Here is a 23,272-nt window from a genome sequence, read left to right on the forward strand (position 1 = left end):
CTTCTTGATCATGACTGATAAGTCTGGATACAGGAAAACAATTACATGTAGGGGTAGCTGAAACGCTTTCTTTAGAAATTGTTCGGTGTAACTAGTACAAGTAGAGCGCCAAGAAACGATGACGAAACAGAACCCTAACAACACTCCCTTGTTTCCCGCTTATATAAAGTTTTTGGAATCACTGCTGTGGACAGACTAATCACCAACGTAACACAAGATCTAAACTAGCCTGGACTCTGATACTTTCAGTTTTAATGTTGTGGTGTGGAGATGCTTGTCTACAGTTAGACTTTCTTCACACAGGACTAATACTACGACTGTGTTTCCTATCTTCAAACTGATTTCACAAAACACGTAGGCGTTAACTCGACAGTTTTTAACAGAAAGCTATAAGGACAGCCTTTGATAAAAGTTATGACATGTTGAATAAAACTTTACATATAGATATATATTACCTTCTAGGAGAAAAAGCACCCTTTCACAGTAGAAGTGTGAAAGAAAAATTTTGAACATATGTGGAGAATTGTAATGTTTACTGTCGCATGGAATCGAACTCAGGACATCCTACTCAGCGCTCTAACACACTACTGATAACGCTATGATACTGGGTGGCCCAAAAAGGATGGTCGGATTTGAACTGCGTAGTACCATTGAAAGGTGAGGAGGGGGGACCACTGCCGGCCGTCTGCAAGTCGGCCATTACACCCAGTTTGCCACGAGATGGCGCAGTGGACGGTCGAGCATCGTGTTTTTGCTGTGGAACAGTTTTTCAGAAATGATGAATCGTTTATTACTGTGCAACGATTGTTTCGACAACGTTTTGGTGTAGTGCGTGATGGACCCATTCCAGATCGCAGATCCATATCACGTTGGGTGACTGCATTCCGGACAACAGGGTCTGTCAAAAGTGGTAAATCTACAGGGCGTACACGTACGGCAGTTACTCCACAGAACATTGATGATGTTAGAGCGTCAGTGCTGCAAAGCCCGCGTCGTTCCACTAGGCGTCGTGCTCAAACTTTAGGCCTCAGCCGTAGTTCGTTGCAGCGTATTTTAAGCCGTGAGTTACAGTTTCACCCATACAAAATTATGATCACGCAAAAGCTGTATGATCGTGATTTTGAGCAGCGAAGACAATTTTGTGAATCAGTGCTTGACATCTTGTACTCTAATAATGATGATGTGCTTCTTATGTCAGATGAAGCCCATTTCCATTTAGACGGCTATGTCAATAAACAAAACTGCAGGTACTGGGCAGCAGATAATCCCAGAGAATTGCACCAAAAGCCTCTTCATAGTGCTAAGGTAACAGTCTTATGTGGAATTTCAAGATTGGGGATTGTTGGTCCTTATTTTTTTGAGAACAACGCTACAGTCACAGTGACCTCGAAACGTTACATTAACATGCTACGTAGCTTTTTGGTGCCGAAACTGCGAGAGTTACATGTAAATCGAGATCGAATTTGGTTTCAACAGGACGGGGCCACGGCCCACACAGCCAATGACTCCATGTGTGTTTTAAGGCGGATGTTCCCCCACCACATCATCTCGCGTTTTGGAGATGTCCACTGGCCCGCGAGATCACCTGACCTCTCAGCCTGTGATTTTTTTCTTTGGGGATACCTAAAGTCAAAAGTCTACGTACAGAAGCCCTGAAACTTAATTGATCTGAAGGAGGCAATCAGTGCGGAAATTATGGCAATTCAAGAAGAAACAGTAGTGAAAGTGATGGAAAATTTCGAGGAAACACTTGTGGAATGCATCACCGAGGAAGGACACCATCTTCCGGAAGTCATTTTCCGTACATGATTTTTTGTGGTTAGTTCTTGTAAGTGGGTGCCTGGGAGCATTTAGTTACGTAATTGAATAAAATTAATTTGTAAAACTGATGGAGTTATAGTTATTTAAAATGTGACCATCCTTTTTGGGCCACCCTGTATAAGTCACTTGTTTATGTATCAATATTTTTACTTCATTATTCGTGTAAGGCTATCGTAAAACTTGTCAAGAAATGTGCCGTTTCACAACATTTCATTATAACAAACTCTTATCATAAAACTTCGATAGTGGTTAATGTTCATAGACTTTATGCCCGGAAACTGCATTTTTTCATGCTACTGCAAAATCAAACAAATGCGGCAAGATTCATCTCCAATATGGGGTCTGCTCGATTCGACCTGTCCAAACGGAGGAAGCGGGATGATCCGAGTGAAATGGCGCGAAACCTCCGCCTCCGAAACAACAGGTTCGTTTGAGCAGTTGCCAGCAGGCTCGTGCGCATGCGCAGAGCTGAATTCGCGTACGAGCAGTGCCTTCCTCCCGCTTATGGCTACTTGAAGCGCGCCCAAGCTGCCAGATTCGCGCATGCGCAGAGCAAGCTGAGTTATAGTGTGGGGGGGGGGGTTCCTTCTCCACGTGACCCACGTATATGTTTAGTGACATTGCTGGTCTCTTGGTTTACGGCCCCCACGTCAAATGAAAACGAAACAGTTCTGTAGCCGGGAGCCATCAAGTGAATTAATACACATTCTCAGTTCTGTAGCCGGGAGCCATCAAGTGAATTAATACACATTCTCATAATCATGAAAGACCAAAATAAGTTTGTTTCAATTTTCTGATTTTATATTATTTCCACGTTATTAGCAATCAACCATTAATGTCTTAATGAGGCTATTTCTGTCTTTTGTAGAGAAATTTGCTTCTATTAATTTTTTTCCCCTACGTTTATTTGAAACAAAGTGTTTCGTTCCGCACTATCGGCTACTTTCAAATTCGTTCAATTTCAAGTGCTAATTTTTATTTTCTGGGACGAATGAAATTATACCAAAATAAAGAACCAAACATAAGAACACAGTACTGAACTTCCAAGAAACTTGGTATCACGAAAACCACATAGAAAAGCTGAATATCAGGTACTTCAGAGTGCATCTGGACATACAAATGTGCAATTAGAGCGGAATGATGCATATTAGTATGGTTTACAAAAATCCGATGCTGCTGGAATAGTCTCTGACGTCCTGTTCCTTTTATGACACTGCAAGATCTCTTAATGCTGTATATGTACGTAAACATTGACTTGAAGCTGACTAAGTAGGCAAATTTGGTCAGAAGTTTTGTGCTAATATTTTGTTTCAAATATGTTGACAGCTGTGGGAGAATTTTACAAATCTGCCTTCTGTGAAAGTGTTTTTCTATCATAAGGCACTTGTTTAGTACTTCCTCTAGGCCTGAAATTATTTCTTAACTTGTGTTTGCCTCTTAAATTTATAGAATGCCATTCTATGCTAAATTTTAGATTGGTAGCATACCGCGTTTTATCATTTTAACTCCTCACATGACTTTATATTTATTCCCAGAGTAGAATATAAGCTGTCAGTTGTACAGTTTCTTTGCCTCACATACAACCATGTTAATTTTTTTTACACATTCTGAAATATAAACACTTTTTCCCCAAGAAATTTGAATTCCATCCTACTAGTTTTTTGCAGTACTGTGTAAAAGTAAATCTGATTTGAAATTCTACATAACAATACTGATGAGTACGAATTAAAAAAAACCGTCAAAGTCACCCCCTAGCAAAATGTTATGGCACTTTGAGGTGTGGAGTCTAATATTGAAATGATATTATGCCAAGAACTGCTTCCTTATTTGTATCCTTTATCTGGGTGGGATATGATAAACCAATTGCTCTAAGTGTAACTCCTTATCGTCGCTAAGCAATGAAAACCTCGTAACTCCATCTGACAATGAAATCCACGTAACTGCATTACCAAATGTAGAAAATTATGCCATATAGGCTGTTGAAACCTTCCTTCTTCGAGTTGAACGGTGTTGCCATCTAGCGGCAATAATGAAAAACTCATATCTCCAGCGATATGTAGTTTGTGCTGTAAACCTCGCATCTCCGATAATCGCCAGTGTTAGTGTGCAGGGCGAACACATACTCCGAGATTAAAACATTTTTTGATGTGATAGTAACTTTAACTGACAGACCCAACACTGCTTTATTGCTACAGGTACGTGTTAGTATTTCTAGGTATTTGTGCATTGTATTTTAATATACAGAATTAATAATGACCTCGTTAAATACAATGTTGACTTACGAGTTTTTCATCGCGTGTAGAGCAGACTGCACTCGGTACATACGAGGTTCTAATTTTAGAACTGAACAGAATCCTATACATTCTACAGTAACTACTTTGTTTTCAGCTATGGGTAAAAAGAGTAAATTCACTCTTCACCTTGTGAAACAAGCGGACAACGGATCATATTGTATAAAATCACCGGAAGAAGATTCTAGTCAGGTTCCTCCTTGTCCTGTACCAAAAGAAAGGGTAGACTACAAAATGAAGGTAAACCGTAGTTTATATTGTTGTAACTGGAAGTAAGATCCTTGTTTGGAAGTTGAGGTGATTAAATTATTTAAATGTTATTGATGACGTTATGGTTTACACTACAGATAATGCGGAAAAAGAAGCCAATACAGAGGCGAATTCCACTTCTGAGTTTGAAAGTCTTTTCGAACACAGCACCGAGGATGATATCTCCAGTGGCAGTAGTGATGCGTACGATCCAGATAAAAACAAAAATGACCATAGCAGTAACAACAGCACGGAAGACGATGACGAAGTTTATGAGGGACTAAAAAGTACTAAGCAGCGCCGTAAAACGAAAAGCAATCAATCACTTCAAAGTTTGCACAAAGAAAAACGTATGCGGGGACAGGATTATTTAGGAATGCAAAAAGATGAATTTGGCAAGAAGAGACCAACAATGAGCAGAAGTAGGAGGGAAATGAAACCACGATGTACTTGTAAACATTCTTCCTTAAATCGGAACAGTAATTGCAAGGATATTACAGAAGAGCAGAGACAGCTAATATTTAATCATTTCTGGCAGGATATGTCTTGGGGTGAAAGAAAAATTTTTGTTAGAAGCCATGCCTACTACGTTCCAGTTAAAAGACGCATAAATAATTCAGAATCTAATAAATCTCACCGTTCTAACACTATTACAATTTTGTAATAGAAGGACAGAGAAAAACTGTCTGCAAGACTATGTTTCTGAATACTTTGTGCTTAGGCGAATGGAGTGTCAGAACATGGGCATCTAGTGCATCAGGAAGAACACTTGCAGAAGGGCCTCAAATGCAGGAGAGACCAACGAAAGTTTCTGGTGGACGACAAACAGCATCAGATTTTTTTGCAGAGTTGCCGAAACTGGAATCGCATTACTGCCGTCGTTCTTCCACAAAACTCTACTTGGGACCTAACTGGCAGAGTAAATCAGAACTACATAGGGAATATATACGATTTTGCAAGAAAAAGAGGGCAAATCCCAGCTGCTTACAAACAGTTCTGCGAGGTATTTGATGAAAATAATCTTAACTTATTTTCGCCTAAACAGGACCAGTGCGATCTTTGTTGTTCTCACCAGACAGGCAATCTCTCAGACAATGAATACTCTTTGCATATGGCCCGAAAAACTGAGAGAAGGGAAGCGAAAAATAGTGATAAATTAGGATCAGCTAGAGTGTTTACAATGGATCTTCAAGCACTTCTCCTTTCTCCCAGACTAAAAGCATCTGCACTGTACTATAAAAGCAAACTGAAGGTCCACAACTTTACCATCTATGATTTAAAAAGTAACGATGGTTATTGTTACGTTTGGCACGAAAGTGAAGGTGGACTAACAGCTTCGGAATTTGCCAGTATACTCGTGCATTTTATAGAAACGTACGTCCAAAATGGTTCAGAAGCTATTTTCTATAGCGACGGATGCACGTACCAGAATCGAAACTCAGTCATGAGTAATGCACTGGCTTATCTCGCCAATCAGAAAGGCATTACAATAGTGCAAAAATTTCTGGAGAAAGGTCACACTCAAATGGAGTGTGATTCCATGCACTCCACCATAGAAAGGAAGTTAAAAAACAGACATTTATACTCCTGCTGGCTATGTAGAAGTTTGTGCTACCGCAAGACAAAGTCCTAGACCTTATGTTGTCAATTATTTGGACCACACGTTTTTCAAGTCCTATGATAAACTCTTGTTGTATTCGTCTATTCGGCCAGGATCCAAAATTGGGGATCCAACAGTGACTGATATCCGGTGTCTCAAGTATGATCCCTCCGGAAAAATGGAATATAAATTGAAATTCAGCGATACATGGGAACCACTTCCAAGAAGGATGTCAAACATACCCAGCTCATTTACAGTACCCCTCTCTACAGTTCACCACTAAAGATCAGCGCAGAAAAGTTTACGCATTTGCAACAACTAAAGCTAGTCCTTCCTAAGGATGTGCATTCATTTTATGACACACTGCCTCACATTTGTAATGAGAGAACATGTCCGTGTCTAAAAAAATGCAGCCGAAAATAAACTTGTTTACAGCCACCTATGACTGACTATCAGTGTAGCAGCAATAGTAACAATAATAAATGTTAATAAACTGCACAAATGTTTACAGTAAGAAAAGGTTAATTAAAGCTAACAATATTGTTTCTATGTTTTTTAAACACTAATTTATTAACATCCAGATTCCAATATTTCGATCAAAGTGAAATTATTCATTTCACTTTATATCTGTAACAATGTATCGTTACAGACGTTTCATAATACACAAATAATGCAAAATTTAAGTAAGTCTTTTTTTAAAAAAAATTCATTTCAATTCTTAACCGTGCACTCGTTACATGCCTCTTATCTCCATCACAAAAAAAAAAAAAAAAAAAAAAAAAAAAAAAAAAAAAAAAAACTCATAACTCCAAAAGCCGGCAGACAATTTGAAGTGCATAATAAAGTCTTATGTACCAATGACCGGATCCATATTGTGTAGCAGAAACCACTACATTTGACTAATCAGGTCCTCATGTGATTTCTATAATTAGTTTTTTGTTTCTCCTGTAAAATTTGACCAATTAGAGTTACGAGGTTTTCATTGCCTAGCGACGTTATGTCCCCTCAACAACATGCCGCTGGGCTGCACATGGTCACGTGATGCCCACCACAGAAATGCGACGAAAAGTGTGAGCAGAGCAAGTACCAAGCACGGGCTGCCTCCGTCATAGTAGCTGCGCATGCGCATTACAGCCTGTTTGACGTTGTCTAGTAACTGCTCAAACGAACCTAACTGCTTTGTTACCAGCACCGATTGAAAGACATTCATATTTGTCTCAGCGCTGCCAACGGCAAACTGCCCCTAGACGCGTAGTCTTACGAAAATCTTGTGTTAACTAGCAAGTAACTTCTTTAAACACTTGCTGAGGTGTTTACATTAGAACTAAATCTTACTCGTTTACTTGTTCATGTCACTGGGACTAGTTTATTTCAGGAACATTCTGCTAGTACTTATTGCAGACGTGCAGTTTTTGTTAAAACCAAAGTAGCCTTCACTGTCATTTCATTCTTACTAATGAATAAAAAATCACGACGAAACAAAAAAAAAATATATAAATGCTATAGTATATTGGCGTTACCAAGAAACACTCAGTTCACTAAAATCGGATCCTTTCAGTTAGATTTAAAACTTTGAGGATGCCATACGCAAGTTTCGAACATCTTGTCTATTGTATAATCAAATGTTTGATTAAAAAACACCACCTCGCGGTATCTCACCAAGAGACTGACTTTCAATTACTCTTCTATTTTTGCAAGCAGTATTTACTACGTTTATGATGAATGTAATGCGTTTATATTTACGGTAAGATAAAATCAGCTAAAATTTATAGACGACTATACTGCCATTCTGCTTTCCCTGGTGGTGAAACAAACTGATTGGGAAACTCCTTTCGCACTTCCTTGGCTGTTACAGCCAATTTGTGTTTAAGGGTTCCAATGGCAGTCTCATTTTCGACAAATTTTCGCATTGGTACTGAACACAACTTCTATAAGCTTGAGGAAAAACTTCCACAAAATGACAAATTCGGCAAGTACAACTAATTTTCATCCTAGAGGGAGTCTGCACTAATTTGGAACTTCGACAAAACTGTGCACTAGACCAGGACTCGAACCTGAGAACCCTGTCTGGCATACAGTTTTAGTTGGTCAGAAAGTTCCATGCAAGAAACTTTTCACTAATTTGCTAATTTCTTGAAAGTTTACGAAACTACCGCACGTCGACGGAGGCGTGTGCGTGGGGAGGGTTACAGCTATGGTGATTCCTACATTTCACCCATTTCTGTGATTGTATGGATAATGCGTCATACCACAACAGCAGGAAGCTCGACAGAATGCCTAATAAATATGATTTCCGGATTACGCTATTGAGTGGTTGCGAGGAGGCAAATAAGCAGCAACGACTCAACGAGGAAGACTGGACTGTTGGCTACATAAAAAAATAAATAAATAAATTTGGCTGTGAAAGTGTTCGTCATGGATAAAATCACAGAGCAAAGGCCACAAAGTCGTCCGTTTAACACCCTACAACTGCAATCTAAATCCGATAGAACTGGCATGGACGAACATAGAACACAATTTCAAGAGACCACTGTCACTGGTGGACATATCGAAGGAAAGATAGCAGGATCTTGTTAACACTGTTCCTTTCACTTACTGCACAGCACTGGCAAAGTTACTGCAGGAATGTGTGGCAGCAGGAGTATTGGACACGAGATGGAAATGTTCAAGGATTAACTTATCAATACCACACCCTCAAGCTGATGATGATAAAGATATCAGATCATACCAAAAGACAGTGAACTTTGTTCACTAAAGTCTTTCAGGCACAGTTAATTACACTTTGTAGACATTACTGCTGTGGCGGTGTTTAATAAATGCAATGTGGAAACAAACTCCAAAAATTAGTTTTTGATTTTAGAGTTGAAGCGTCACGAGATTCACATTCATCTACTTTCATTTTTCTTTATTTGCAATAAATAAATAATACATGTGATTTTTGATCCATCACTTAAGTGGGCATCTGCGAGTGGCGCCTTCGATTTCGTGTTCAGCTGCTAAAGAAATACATCTAAGAAGTGGGCTCTGATTAATTACAAAATACAGTATATGCCAGATGTGTTGTGGAGCCGTGGACTTTGCAAAACTTCTTGATACTGGCCGTTAGTCCAAGGGAGGAAGCAGTATTATTCGTATCTACTGAAGTGTTAGCTGTGAAAAGCATTTTATAGCAGCATTTTCGACAGAAGCTTGGATGCAGCTCACCACACAAGTTTCTTTTTGGTTGGTTGATTTGGTGGAAGAGACCAAACAGCAAGGTCATTGGTCTCATCGGATTAGGGAAGGAAGTCAGCCATGCCCTTTCAAAGGAACCATCCCAGCATTTGGCTGAAGCAGTTCAGGAAAATCACAGAAAACCTAAATCAGGATGGCCGGATGCAGGACTGAACCATCGTCCTTCCAAATACAAGTTTCTTCTTGTCTGTGCTTTTCTGTAATTCGGTCTTCATACGGAGACGCCTGATTTCCAAGTTACGTAACAATTATTTAAGTTATTCTTAAAGCAAACGCTTTTCACAGCGTTGTTATTTGTACAGATGCAAAATGATCCCTTTTTCCTTCGAGAGTACATGTTAAACTAATTACATTTTTGCAGTGATAAAAGCTGGTAGAAATATAAATATAAGTATTTATCAGTTACTTAAATGACAACACAAATTATGAACAAGCTAAATCCTCTTATAAATGTTATGTTTTGCTGATGCACCGCAAGGTAATGTGAAACTTCCATTGTTCTTATTGAAAGCACTGGTGGATTGTACTTTACGAAAATTCTCAATTAGTGTGCATGTGACAATACAACAACTCCGCTTATTCAAAGCGAGGCTCAAGGGATCGTTCAAAGTGCGGTGTCTTGTCAGATTTTGAGGACTGATCTAAATAGTTTCAGCTTTGGTATGAAACAAACGTTCGTAACTGTACTGTTAAATCATCTGACACCACAGTAAGACAAGCCTCTTCTATGCTTTGCAGGCTAGTTTATATACTTCTATTATCATAGTCTATAAAGTGTCTTACATTCGAAGTAGTTCTTTGTGTGAGTATGTAGATAGGCTCATTAAGTATTGGATGCACATAAAGTGTTTTTGTTATGTAAGCATGCCCTGTCATCATCCCCTCAAAGACAGTTCATATAAAGTTAGTCAGCTTTCCTCCACTTTCAATTTGTGAGAACTACGTATTTATGTATAATTTATCTTGTGGTGGTGTGCAAGCACTGTCTAATTGAGAGAGTGATCAGTAGTTTTACTGCTGAACAGCTACTGCAAGTTATCAATTCAGATTCCTTTCAAGTCCAGTTGCTAAACACTGTCATTAGAGCAATTAACATTCCTAATCAGGACATAACTTAAGGAACCAAGTGCACACTTTTATGTGATGGAAAAACTTAACATTTATGGCATCTCTATTGGACGCCTATGTGCTACTCACGACAATTTTGTAAGGCCTGCGTGTTATAGGCAGCTATTAATAAAATTGTTTGCTTTGACGTTTCAACCTGTATGTGTCCCAAGATCCAATGATGGCGGCTTTAGTTTTGCCAAAACCGGTAATCATGGGATAAAAATATTTCCTGCGATTTTGGCTACCAGTTTATTGTGTTACAAGCATCTAGATCGCTCCCACATGAGCACAATGTGCTCCCTACAAGATGGCACAGTGTTAGCTTTGATTAATGTCCAGAAGGTCAGTCGTGAAAACTCAGCATCAATATATAGTGTGAAGACAAAGTATTTATATTATTGCCACTTCTACAGTTTTGTTAGACACCTCATAGTTTACCTGAATTATTTACTATGTATTACCATCTACTAGTTACTCTGCCCTGATGACTTATCTTTAAAGTTTCAGTGTTGTAAGTGTTACACAGAGTTTGATTTATCCAACATGCATCTGCAAAATCCTACTGCACTCAAGACTTTGAAACATTGTTAGTGTCATACACGCCATTTGGACTACCTATACTGGCATCTCCTGTTTTGCATTTTGAGCAACCTTGAAATTTTTCAATAACGTCTATGAGACATTATGGAATGTTGTTTAATGATCCAAATGATTTACATGTAAGGCACACTGATACGCATTAACGTCAGCATAATTTACAACATTTTATAGTGTTGCAGAAACCAAGTTGATATGCAATCTCTCAAGAAATGTCAGTTTTTCAAAACTTCTTTTGAATATTTTGGTTTTGTCATGAGCACAAAGTAAATCTCACAGACAACACAACATTCATCAATAGAGACATGAGGACAACTATCAATGGTTTGTGAGAAAATAGAGTTTGAAAATTCAGGTATGCTCATATCTTCTTCGGTTGCTTGTATTCAAGGAGTCCACAGTTCATAATTACAAGGTCTCTGGATCGAATCTCGCTGGTAGTACTTTTCTTTTTCATTCCCATGTAATTCTAACAACATATTTGTTATGACTGTGCACATTATCAACGTCTAACAAATCATTTATTATTTTCATTATCTTTATCCTGAAAAAACATGATTTTTCCTCTAAAATTTTGGAAGTTGTTTCCCATTATAACTGTTCTTCCAGGTATGTCCCAACTCCCCATGAGTACGTATTCCCAGTATCCATGCAAATATATTTTGACCCACCATGAACCCATCCAAAATAATCTCATCACTTCGAATCCTTACACTTTAAAAACACAAGAACACATGAAAATTCGAGAAATATTTCACAACACTTATGAAATGCTTGTGGAGAAACAACTCATATGACCTAAATGACCACAAAGAAATCTAAGGAGGAGTAGCTGTAATCTTCAAGAAACTTCCAAGGCTGCCCATAAACTGCCTAAACTAGTGGACAACTAATGTCCATTGAGGTAAGGTAACTATATTCACATACTTTCCATTTCATTACATAAATTTCATGACAAACAGCTTGTGTGCCATGTTTGCCATAGTAACATGTACTTATGTGGGTCACAAACAAAGCAGCTGCCATCTCAGAGGAACTGGTGACCTAGGAGAATCAGCACACTTTCCCTTCTACTCAGTATAAGCTAAGTATAAAACTGTGTGTGTTTAAGAAATTGTACACACATGAGAATCGTACAAACATACTGCTCTTTATCCATCATATACTTGTATGTAACACATAACAATAAGCACCCCTAGCATAGAGAAAAAACTGAAAGAGTTGAGAACAAATAACTTGCCCAGTTCGCACCGAATCCCAGTCCTGTTTTACAATGAATACTCTACAGCATTGGCCCCTTACTTAGCTTTCATTTGTCGTGAAACTCTCACCCAGTGCAAAGTCCCAAGCAACTGAAAAAAGGTGTCAGTGACTCCTGTATATAACAAATGAATTTTAGGAAAGTTTGGTTCCCATGTAAAGACCACATACAGAATGCAAGTGCGACCTATTCTTGAGTATTGTTCAAGTGTGGGATCCACGCCAGATCAGATTAAAGGAAGACCTCAAAGCAGTTCAGAGGCAGACTGCTAGATTCGTAATTGGGAGGTTTGAACAATACAGAAGTGTTATGGAGATGTTCTTTTCAGAGCCCTACTGAGAAAATTTAGTGAACTGGTATCTGTAGCTGACAGGAGAACAATTCTGCTGCTGCCAACAAACATTTCACATAACCACAAAGATAGGATACAAGAAATTTAGAATCAGTAATTCCAATTTCAAAGGCAGCAGATGCTGACAGGTGTGAATATCACCATCCCTTCCTTGGTAGATGGGTCTTAATGCCCCACTAACTTTGAGCACTGATTTGATTGTCAGGACATTTTATCCACTTCTGGATTGTGCTGCCGTCTAGGGATGATGACTGTGCCCAAAAAAAATTGGCACAGCACTCTACAGGCAACAGAGAAGACCGTGACATCTCCATCGACTGCACATACATATGGCTGCTGTAAGCCTGCGTTTCATGTCTTACACAAATTTTCATTGTTTCACACTTTTCCAAAGATGTCTAAGTAATTCTTCCTACTGTTAATCTAATCATCATTTTCTATACAAGCACAGTGCCTAATTTACTTCTTGGCAACTTTATTATTTTGTACGTGAACTGAAATTAGTGGGACAGGAGTGTCACCAAACTATTTGTAGAATTGTAATTTAATGGGATTGTGTTTTATCCCTTTTCATTAATGTGGACTAAAAATAGTATAGTTATTGCTCTCATTACCACTTTCCTGATACTACAAGATAATGACTCTTGGATCAGCTCAAATAACCATCTTGTATCTTGCCCAGATAATGACATCCATTCTGTCACATAAGATATCGATGTTACACGACAAAGATGTTGCCGGGTGGTGCAATTCAGGACAGGCGGTACTCCTGACACCACTACACATGTATGAGTATTTTGTATATTACTATCCATGATAATTAGTGCTCAACTTGGCATTTCAGTTGATCATGCCAGTTATGGCGAAGTTATAGATGATAGTGTCCCATGATTGCGTGGGTCGTCTCAAGGTGTGGCAGGGGGCGAAAGACATTCCGGAGGGCTGAATGGAAGGCCTCTCCAGTTTGTCTGACGAACCGGTTTCAGGCTCTGTCTCAGGCTGATACTGATCTTCGGCCTGACATGGCTGCTTGTCCTGTTCCAGAGGTTGCCCCTCAGTCTGCAAGATCCGGGCGGTCGCAGAGGATGGGCTTACTTGGTAGTTGGGAGCTCCAACATCAGGCGCGTAATGGGGCCCCTTAGGGAAATGGCAGCAAGAGAGGGGAAGAAAACCAATGTGCACTCCGTGTGCATACCGGGGGGAGTCATTCCAGATGTGGAAAGGGTCCTTCCGGATGCCATGAAGGGTACAGGGTGCACCCATCTGCAGGTGGTCGCTCATGTCGGCACCAATGATGTGTGTCGCTATGGATCGGAGGAAATCCTCTCTGGCTTCCGGCAGCTATCTGATTTGGTGAAGACTGCCAGTCTCGCTAGCGGGATAAAAGCAGAGCTCACCATCTGCAGCATCGTCGACAGGACTGACTGCGGACCTTTGGTACAGAGCCGAGTGGAGGGTCTGAATCAGAGGCCGAGACGGTTCTGCGACCATGTGGGCTGCAGATTCCTCGACTTGCGCCATAGGGTGGTGGGGTTTCGGGTTCCGCTGGATAGGTCAGGAGTCCACTACACGCAACAAGTGGCTACACGGGTAGCAGGGGTTGTGTGGCGTGGGCTGGGTGGTTTTTTAGGTTAGATGGCCTTTGGCAAGTACAGAAAGGGCAACAGCCTCAACGGGTGCGGGGCAAAGTCAGGACATGTGGGGACCAAGCAGCAATCGGTATTGTAATTGTCAACTGTCAAAGCTGCGTTGGTAAAGTACCGGAACTTAAAGCGCTGATAGAAAGCACCGAAGTCGAAATCGTTATAGGTACAGAAAGCTGGCTGAAGCCAGAGACAAATTCTGCCGAAATTTTTACAAAGGTACAGATGGTGTTTAGAAAGGATAGATTGCATGCAACCGGTGGTGGAGTGTTCGTCGCTGTTAGTAGTAGTTTATCCTGTAGTGAAGTAGAAGTGGATAGTCCCTGTGAATTATTATGGGTGGAGGTTACACTCAACAACCGAGCTAGGTTAATAATTGACTCCTTTTACCGACCTCCCGAATCAGCAGCATTGGTGGCAGAACAACTGAGAAAATTTGGAATACATTTCACATAAATTTTCTCAGCATGTTATAGTCTTAGGTGGAGATTTCAATTTACCAGATATAGACTGGGACACTCAGATGTTTAGGACGGGTGGTAGGGACAGAGCATCGAGTGACATTATACTGAGTGCACTATCCGAAAATTACCTCGAGCAATTAAACAGAGAACCGACTCGTGGAGATAACATCTTGGACCTACTGATAACAAACAGACCCGAACTTTTCGACTCTGTATGTGCAGAACAGGGAATCAGTGATCATAATGCCGTTGCAGCATCCCTGAATATGGAAGTTAATAGGAATATAAAAAAAGGGAGGAAGGTTTATCTGTTTAGCAAGAGAAATAGAAGGCAGATTTCAGACTACCTAACAGATCAAAACAAAAATTTCTGTTCTGACACTGACAATGTTGAGTGTTTATGGAAAAAATTCAAGGCAATCGTAAAATGCGTTTTAGACAGGTACGTGCCGAGTAAAACTGTGAGGGACGGGAAAAACCCACCGTGGTACAACAACAAAGTTAGGAAACTACTGCGAAAGCAAAGAGAGCTTCACTCCATGTTTAAACACAGCCAAAACCTCTCAGACAAACAGAAGCTAAACGATGTCAAAGTTAGCGTAAGGAGGGCTATGCGTGAAGCGTTCAGTGAATTCGAAAGTAAAATTCTATGTACCGACTTGACAGAAAATCCTAGGAAGTTCTGGTCTTACGTTAAATCAGTAAGTGGCTCGAAACAGCATATCCAGACACTCCGGGATGATGATGGCATTGAAACAGAGGACGACACGCGTAAAGCTGAAATACTAAACACCTTTTTCCAAAGCTGTTTCACAGAGGAAGACCGCACTGCAGTTCCTTCTCTAAATCCTCGCACAAACGAAAAAATGGCTGACATCGAAATGAGTGTCCAAGGAATAGAAAAGCAACTGGAATCACTGAACAGAGGAAAGTCCACTGGACCTGACGGGATACCAATTCGATTCTACACAGAGTACGCGAAAGAACTTGCCCCCCTTCTAACAGCCGTGTACCGCAAGTCTATAGAGGAACGGAAGGTTCCAAATGATTGGAAAAGAGCACAGGTAGTCCCAGTCTTCAAGAAGGGTTGTCGAGCAGATGCGCAAAACTATAGACCTATACCCAACTCGCTTTATTTGTTCACGATACCCAGAAAATATTAGATACAGGCTCCCAGGTAGATGCTATTTTTCTTGACTTCCGGAAGGCGTTTGATACAGTTCCACACTGTCGCCTGATAAAGTAAGAGCCTACAGAATATCAGACCAGCTGTGTGGCTGGATTGAAGAGTTTTTAGCAAACATAACACAACATGCTGTTCTCAATGGAGAGACGTCAACAGACGTTAAAGTAACCTCTGGCGTGCCACAGGGGAGTGTTATGGGACCATTGCTTTTCACAATATATATAAATGACCTAGTAGATAGTGTCGGAAGTTCCATGCGGCTTTTCGCGGATGATGCTCTAGTATACAGAGAAGTTGCAGCATTAGAAAATTGTAGCGAAATGCAGGAAGATCTGCAGCGGATAGGCACTTGGTGCAGGGAGTGGCAACTGTCCCTTAACATAGACAAATGTAATGTATTGCGAATACATAGAAAGAAGGATCCTTTATTGTATGATTATATGATAGCGGAACAAACACTGGTAGCAGTTACTTCTGTAAAATATCTGGGAGTATGCGTGCGAAATGATTTGAAGTGGAATGATCATATAAAATTAATTGTTGGTAAGGCGGGTACCAGGTTGAGATTCATTGGGAGAGTGCTTAGAAAATGTAGTCCATCAACAAAGGAGGTGGCTTACAAAACACTCGTTCGACCTATACTTGAGTATTGCTCATCAGTGTGGGATCCGTACCAGATCAGGTTGACGGAGGAAATAGAGAAGATCCAAAGAAGAGCGGCGCGTTTCGTCACAGGGTTACTTGGTAACCGTGATAGCGTTACGGAGATGTTTAGCAAACTCAAGTGGCAGACTCTGCAAGAGAAGCGCTCTGCATCGCGGTGTAGCTTGCTGTCCAGGTTTCGAGAGGGTGCGTTTCTGGATGAGGTATCGAATATATTGCTTCCCCCTACTTATACCTCCCGAGGAGATCACGAATGTAAAATTAGAGAGATTAGAGCGCGCACGGAGGCTTTCAGACAGTCGTTCTTCCCGCGAACCATACGCGACTGGAACAGGAAAGGGAGGTAATGACAGTGGCACGTAAAGTGCCCTCCGCCACACACCATTGGGTGGCTTGCGGAGTATATATGTAGATTTAGATGTATACTTAGGGTCAAGGGAAGTGCGATTCCACACAACTAGTTTGAACTGTTACAGTGTTTTGTGCTGTGTGACATGGTGGTGGTAGTCACATTTGCAGATGGCACGTTATAGTACAGGGTGTCCAAGTCAAATATATAACAGCATAAAATGTAATAACATAATACATCATTGAGAACTCCAAGTGTTTTCTGTGTCTGCTTGCAGCAGTTGGTACCACATGCACATCTGCGTAACTGCTTTGTTCACGTAAACACATGACAGTAGCCACTTCGACTCCACAGCAGAAGGTGTTCCATGTGCTTTCTCTCGTGGAGCTAAAGTTTGTTACATCGGTGAAACGTTTGTTTTGGTGCTAGTATGGGCCGTGACGAACTGACAATGATCCCAGTAAAGTAACAATGAAGAAATTCAACTAGCAGCTTTGGGGAAACTGGGCGTTTGCTTTCGATGTCGGGCCGCCACAAAGTTGCAGAGGCTACCGTTGAATTACTCCATACGTCCTTCCAGTGAAATGCTCTTAAGTCAATCTAACAAACAAGTAGGCAGTTGCTGTGATCTCATTTGACAGTACGCGATGTCATCTATAATAGGTTGCACCGACAGGTGCACAAACTATGCTCACCTCACATCACTTAACACTGTATTCTCAGACTCTCCTCAATAGTTAAACAGGAAAATTCACTATATGAAAGGATGTGACCCAATGAATATGAAGCTAAATACGTTAAAAAAGAAGTTATGCAATTTTTTACCTGAAAGATGCTAATACTTTGAGCTGAATCCTTAAAATGAAATAAAAATGTATGCTAGTTTTAGTGAATGCAAATTCTGAAAATGAGTTAATGACTTTGCAGAAATTCTTCAACAAGTAATATTTTAAGTTCGATAAATTTTATAGAAGTAATTTTAAGCCTGATCTGTGTCTTGTTCATCAGACTTACATTCTGAAATTGTGTACATTATGAGATGAATAAAACAAATTTCACAAACCAATCACTACAAGTCACTGTAGCAAGGCTTTACTGACTGTATTAACAAGCTTTAGAATTTTGTTATAATAGTACGACAACGAAGTTGGCGATGAGGACCTTTCTCAGCAGTGCAGCGTGTGATCAACGGTTAAGGATGGAGAATTCGTGGAACATCAGAAATAGCTGCTGATGTTGCAGTTACAGCAATAAACACAACAAAATCAGTGTGTCAAGTAATAGCAGCACCAACAACAGACTAGTGGCCATAATGTGTAGCCATCCCCATTTTTTTTAGTTTTAAGGACTTACAAGTCACAGGTGAATTACCTGCTACAATTTCTGCTACACTACAATGTATCATGGATCCAAACAGTTTAAGCTTTTTTACTTCTTTCCTCTGGGAGCAAGTTATGTGGACTAGTCCAGAGTGTATGCCCGTAGTAGAATGAAATAACTTGCCACTTTCTGTAATCTGTGATATCCAGACTAACAATCACAGCCAGGAGCCTCACAATGAAGCTTCAAGGCTACAATTTAATGAAAGTGGCTAATGGTCTGATCAATTGTCTACAGCCTCCGATGCACTCAAAAGGCAGTGTCAGTAGCAACGAAGTACTTTAGATATCTTTCTCATTTTTACCTAACAAAGACCAAGTTTTTGAGACTGACGTAACAGTAGCTACAATGTTTATCTCTGTACCAGAATAACAAACTGACTGACAACTAGTTGATTACATAACAGCTACTACAGCAATACCCAATCCACAAATATGCTTGGTCCACCTTTTCTGACCACCACCATCATCACATTGCTCTGTTACCTCAGGTGCCAGTTGCCGTAGTCAGTTGCAGATGTGCTTGCAACTGGTACCAACAACTATTATTTGCTTTAGTTGCACGGATTGTTTCTCTGAGCTATAAACACATTTTGTGAGACAGCATGCTTGAAACTAGTTGCTAAAGTGCACAGAAAAAGTGCCAAGACTATCGACACCTTGCCAACTGACGCCATACTGCACATTAACTGCCAGTTTATGAATGTATCCAGAATGGAAAGCACAGCTGCTGCTGCTGGCATATCATGTGCAAAGGCAAATGTGAACAGACATTGGTCCCTGCCCTACACTTGACTAAATTGCTTTGTTGAGGTGTAACATTCAACACTGTCTTGAAGTGAGTGAAATGCACCTTCCTCTTCTGAGACCACCATCACATACTATTCCGGCCAATCTTAGTAAGTTAAGACAGTAGCTCTGGGTACTACTTCCAATTCACCAGATATTGCTCTCAATTCTGATTTAAAAAGCCACTGTCAGACTAGTGCAAGTGACAGCTCATAACAGTCACAATTACACTACAACTCTGTACATCCAAACACACCACATGTGCCAGTCATTTCTCTTTGAACTTGCAGACACACATTTACTGCTGAAAATCAAATGAGCAGATACGATAGATCTTAGAGTTCAATGTGCCTTTTAGAATGTAGCATTGTAACTTAATTTTTGGCACCAGTAGTATGGCAACCATATTCCAACATTACTTAAAAACAGTTAATACCTGATATTCCTAACTGTGCAAGTTACCTGGTTAATATTAATTTAATGAGGGCCACACAAGAGCACTACCACTCACTCCCGTCCTGTCACAGGCTTATGCTACCCCATCAGACCGGACCACCTGTGAAAGTAGCAATGTTATATACCAGCTACGCTGCAACCACTGCACAGCATTTTGAATTGATATGGAAACCAACCAGTTCTCAACTACAATGAATGGCCACTGCCAAAAGTAAGGTGCACCACCCAGAAGCACAACACGCAGCAGAGGAGAATATGCAAGATTTCAATGGCTGCTTCACAACCATCGCCCTCCCAGCTATGCTGATGAGCTATCCTTGCAGCACATCTTTCGCACCAATAACCTTCCTGGCCAAAGCAAAGTCCCTAAACAATTCTTAATTCTCAACCAGAATTTACCGTACATGAGGAATCAAGTGACACGGGATGAGAAATTAAGTTTTGCAGATGTGTCCTTTTTACGTAGGCAAAATGCTTCAGAAAATTTAACTAGTGAACTGATACTGGATAGATACCTGTTCTAGAATTCTACTACAATCTCTAAACACGATTTCGAGTATCTTTTACAAGCAACTGATCCGAGAAATACTAAAACCTAAACAAACATGAGAGTATGTATACTAGGTACAAATTGATTAACAATCAGTTTGTAGCTACCAGTTATTCATAAAAAGTTAAATGTACGTCTTAAGTTCACGATTCATCAATAAGCCACATGGTACCAGAAGTATGCAATGCTTAGGTAGAAGGACTGAAGGATTTATTTAAGGGAAGTCTTAAATAAGAATACAGTTTTTATTTTGTTTTTGTTTGCCAGCACACACAGCCATTTACACCATCAATTACTATGTCTTGGGATACTATGAAACTCAGTATCAAATGCAAACCCTGTAGATGGAGAGGCAATTGCACTTCCACTCTTCCTACATAACTTTCTTTTGCCTCGCTTTTGGTGTATGTTCAAGCACTTCAGAACTTTTGCATGCTTTATCAAGCACGATTCCTAACTCACTGTCAAAAGTCTGCCAACAGTTTTATTGTGATTGCAATCTTTGTATACAGGACTTCTAATGTCCCATAGCTCTGGTAGTAGATGAACTGCATTTGTAATATTCATAGATCTCTTGTTTGTCCAATTTTCCATTGCTGTACACAACCAACTACAAAACACACGGTTATATGTATGTGCACAAATTTTTGGACAAAAGCAAAACATTATTTTTTCCCCTCAGACATGTCTGAAATGTGCTAGTGAGAGTAGGAAACTCAAGTGAGAACAAGAGGAAAGCAATTACAAACAAGGACAGAGGTAGATTTTGCCTGAAATGTGAAATATTCTCCACATGTGGTGGGCAACACCCACAACGTCAGAAATACATTGGCAACTACCGGCAACAGCCTGAAACATTAGCAATATTGTCCAGCCATACTGAAAAACTGATGTCCATTGCAGCCACATTGCAGCAATGTTGATGGCAATGCTATTGCTGCATATATTGCCGTAAAATACAGCCCATCTAAATGCACCTTTAGGCTGTAACTTTCACAATGTAGATGCTACACATTACCTGAGTCTAAAAATCTAAGATGCATTTTTGGTCAACATTAATTATTATGGCGAATTTATACCTAAATTATTTAGAATTGCAAACTGCTGTCAAGAGTGCATAATATTTTAGTAGTGAGAAGCCTACCAGCAGCCTTTCATTGAACTAAGGAAATTTCTTTATCTGTTTCCTGCTTGGCAACCCATAGACAAGGTATGAACTATCTTTAGTGACTGATGTGTCTCAATATGGTATCAGCACCATGCTGCCTTAAACTTTCCGACAGCATGTTACGTCCAATTGGCATTAGTTTTTAAATGTTGACAGTGGCACAGAGGAACTCCTCTTAGATCCAAATGGAGGCATTAGCAATAACTTTTGATACAAAAAAGGTTTGTATACTGCTTTTGTCAGGAAAGTTCCAGGGCAGATCTTTTTTTAATTTTTATTTCCAAGTTTGCAATACTAACAAGGAACAAATGTTGTTTTTATGTTACCTGGTGCATGTGCATCCTTGAAATGACCTCGACCATGTTTCCACACAAACTCAGAAGGTGGCAGGGCTGTATAGCAACACACGGTTTGGGTTCTTGGCACTTTAGTTACGGTGACAATGGATGCTGACTGTGAGCAAAGAGAACATTAAGTTCTGCGATAAGCACACGAAAAACCCTAGTGAAAAACCCTAGAAAAACCCAATGATTAAGCAAGCATATGCAGGCGAGGCACTTTCAAGAAGTCTTGCTCTGAGTAGCGTAAAAGGTTTTGTGAAGCAGAGATTCAGTGCAAAACTACCCCAGAGCTGGTCGCCCATCTGCAGCACTTACCGATGCAAACATGGAGCATGTAAGGCAGTTATTGCAAGAAGACTGTCATGTAGCTGAGCATGTGACATCAGAACTTAATTTTAATTGTGATGTGTGTCATTAGATTTTATGTGATGATTTAGAGACATTAAAACTGAGTGCAAAACTCATCCGTCGCACACTAAAAGATTAAAAGACAGAGGAAAGACAAAGAATTTCTACTTAACTACTGGAGTGAGTCAGATTTGATCCCACATTTCCTTCCAAGATTATTGCTGGGGATAAAAGTTGGTGTTACCAGTGTAGCCCTCACATGACTTGTCAATGTGCCAAATGCCAGAATCTTGAATCACCAGTTTCGAAAAAAGTCTAATAACTTTCGAGAACAGAGACAATGTTGATTGTATTCTCTGATAAGTGATTAGTTCACCATGAGTATGTTCCTCCAGGACAAACAGTGAACCAAACTATTTGCATCAAAGTCTTGAAACATTAGTGACAAGCAAGTGTACACCACAGCTCTGACTTAAGGTATCCTCAGGACTGGTTCTTACTCCATGGCAATGAAAGATGACAAACTGCTTTATCTGTAACGAAGTATCTGCCCAGACATTCTGTTACTTCCATCCCACATTGTAATATTCACCCAACCTGTCATCTTGCAATTTTAATCTTGTTCCGCGATTGAAAAAATGACAAAGGAAAACTTCACCAACAGGATGAGGCAAATGAGCTTACAGGCATCACAGTTTAAAATTGCCTTACTTGCTTTCAAGATCTTTACAAACATTTGCAACAGTACATAGACAGCCAAGGCAACAACTCTGATAGGAGCTAGGATGCAATTTTCTGTTTTTAAGAAAATCTAGACTGGAACTTTTCTGACAAGGAGTATTTCCGTATGGCACAAAACACCACCTGCCAATAGACCATACGCCACCGATCTCACAACAAGCTCCCAGATACATGCTTCACAGATCGCATTGTGTGATACCTCATGTGAAGTCCCACACTTACCATTATGTTTACTGGCTGTGACAATACAAAGATTTTGAACATGCAGTCTGAGCAGGCCATTCTTGACTGCAAAATCAGACAGCTCCAAACCAGTTCTCTCTGTGACCTCCACCATCACTCATGGTAGCATGTGCATGTTGACTTCCCTGGACCATTTCAGAGCACTAGGAGGTTGCTGGTGGCGCATGCACTTCCAATTTTTCCTTTTATGACAGATGTCTGCAACAGCAGACATTACCATCAGTGTCTTCTGAGACTATCTTTGCAATTTAAGGCATTCCCCAAATCTCTGTTTCAGACAACTATCCCCAGCGCATCTCATCTACGTTTCATCTGTGCTGCCAACAAAACAGCATCAAAAATCTGAAAATCATCCCTCTTGCTCAACATCTAGAGGTGGACTGGTTTGTCAGATTCTTCAAGGCACAGAAGAGAGAAGCAATGACATCACCCATGGA

At 40.2% G+C, this 23,272-nt stretch overlaps 1 protein-coding gene across 1 annotated transcript; it reads left to right on the forward strand.

The window, feature by feature from the left end:
• Positions 1-3,925: 3,925 nt before the first annotated feature.
• Positions 3,926-4,931, forward strand: LOC126249740 (uncharacterized). Its single transcript, XM_049951420.1, has 3 exons — positions 3,926-4,016; positions 4,210-4,352; positions 4,460-4,931. The coding sequence occupies exons 2-3, from the start codon at positions 4,212-4,214 to the stop codon at positions 4,643-4,645; spliced, it is 327 nt and encodes a 108-aa protein (XP_049807377.1). The 5' UTR covers positions 3,926-4,016; positions 4,210-4,211; the 3' UTR covers positions 4,646-4,931.
• The last annotated feature ends 18,341 nt before the right edge of the window (positions 4,932-23,272 follow it).

This window comes from Schistocerca nitens, chromosome 3 (genome assembly GCF_023898315.1).
Source record: "Schistocerca nitens isolate TAMUIC-IGC-003100 chromosome 3, iqSchNite1.1, whole genome shotgun sequence".
Taxonomy (NCBI): Eukaryota; Metazoa; Arthropoda; class Insecta; order Orthoptera; family Acrididae; genus Schistocerca; species Schistocerca nitens.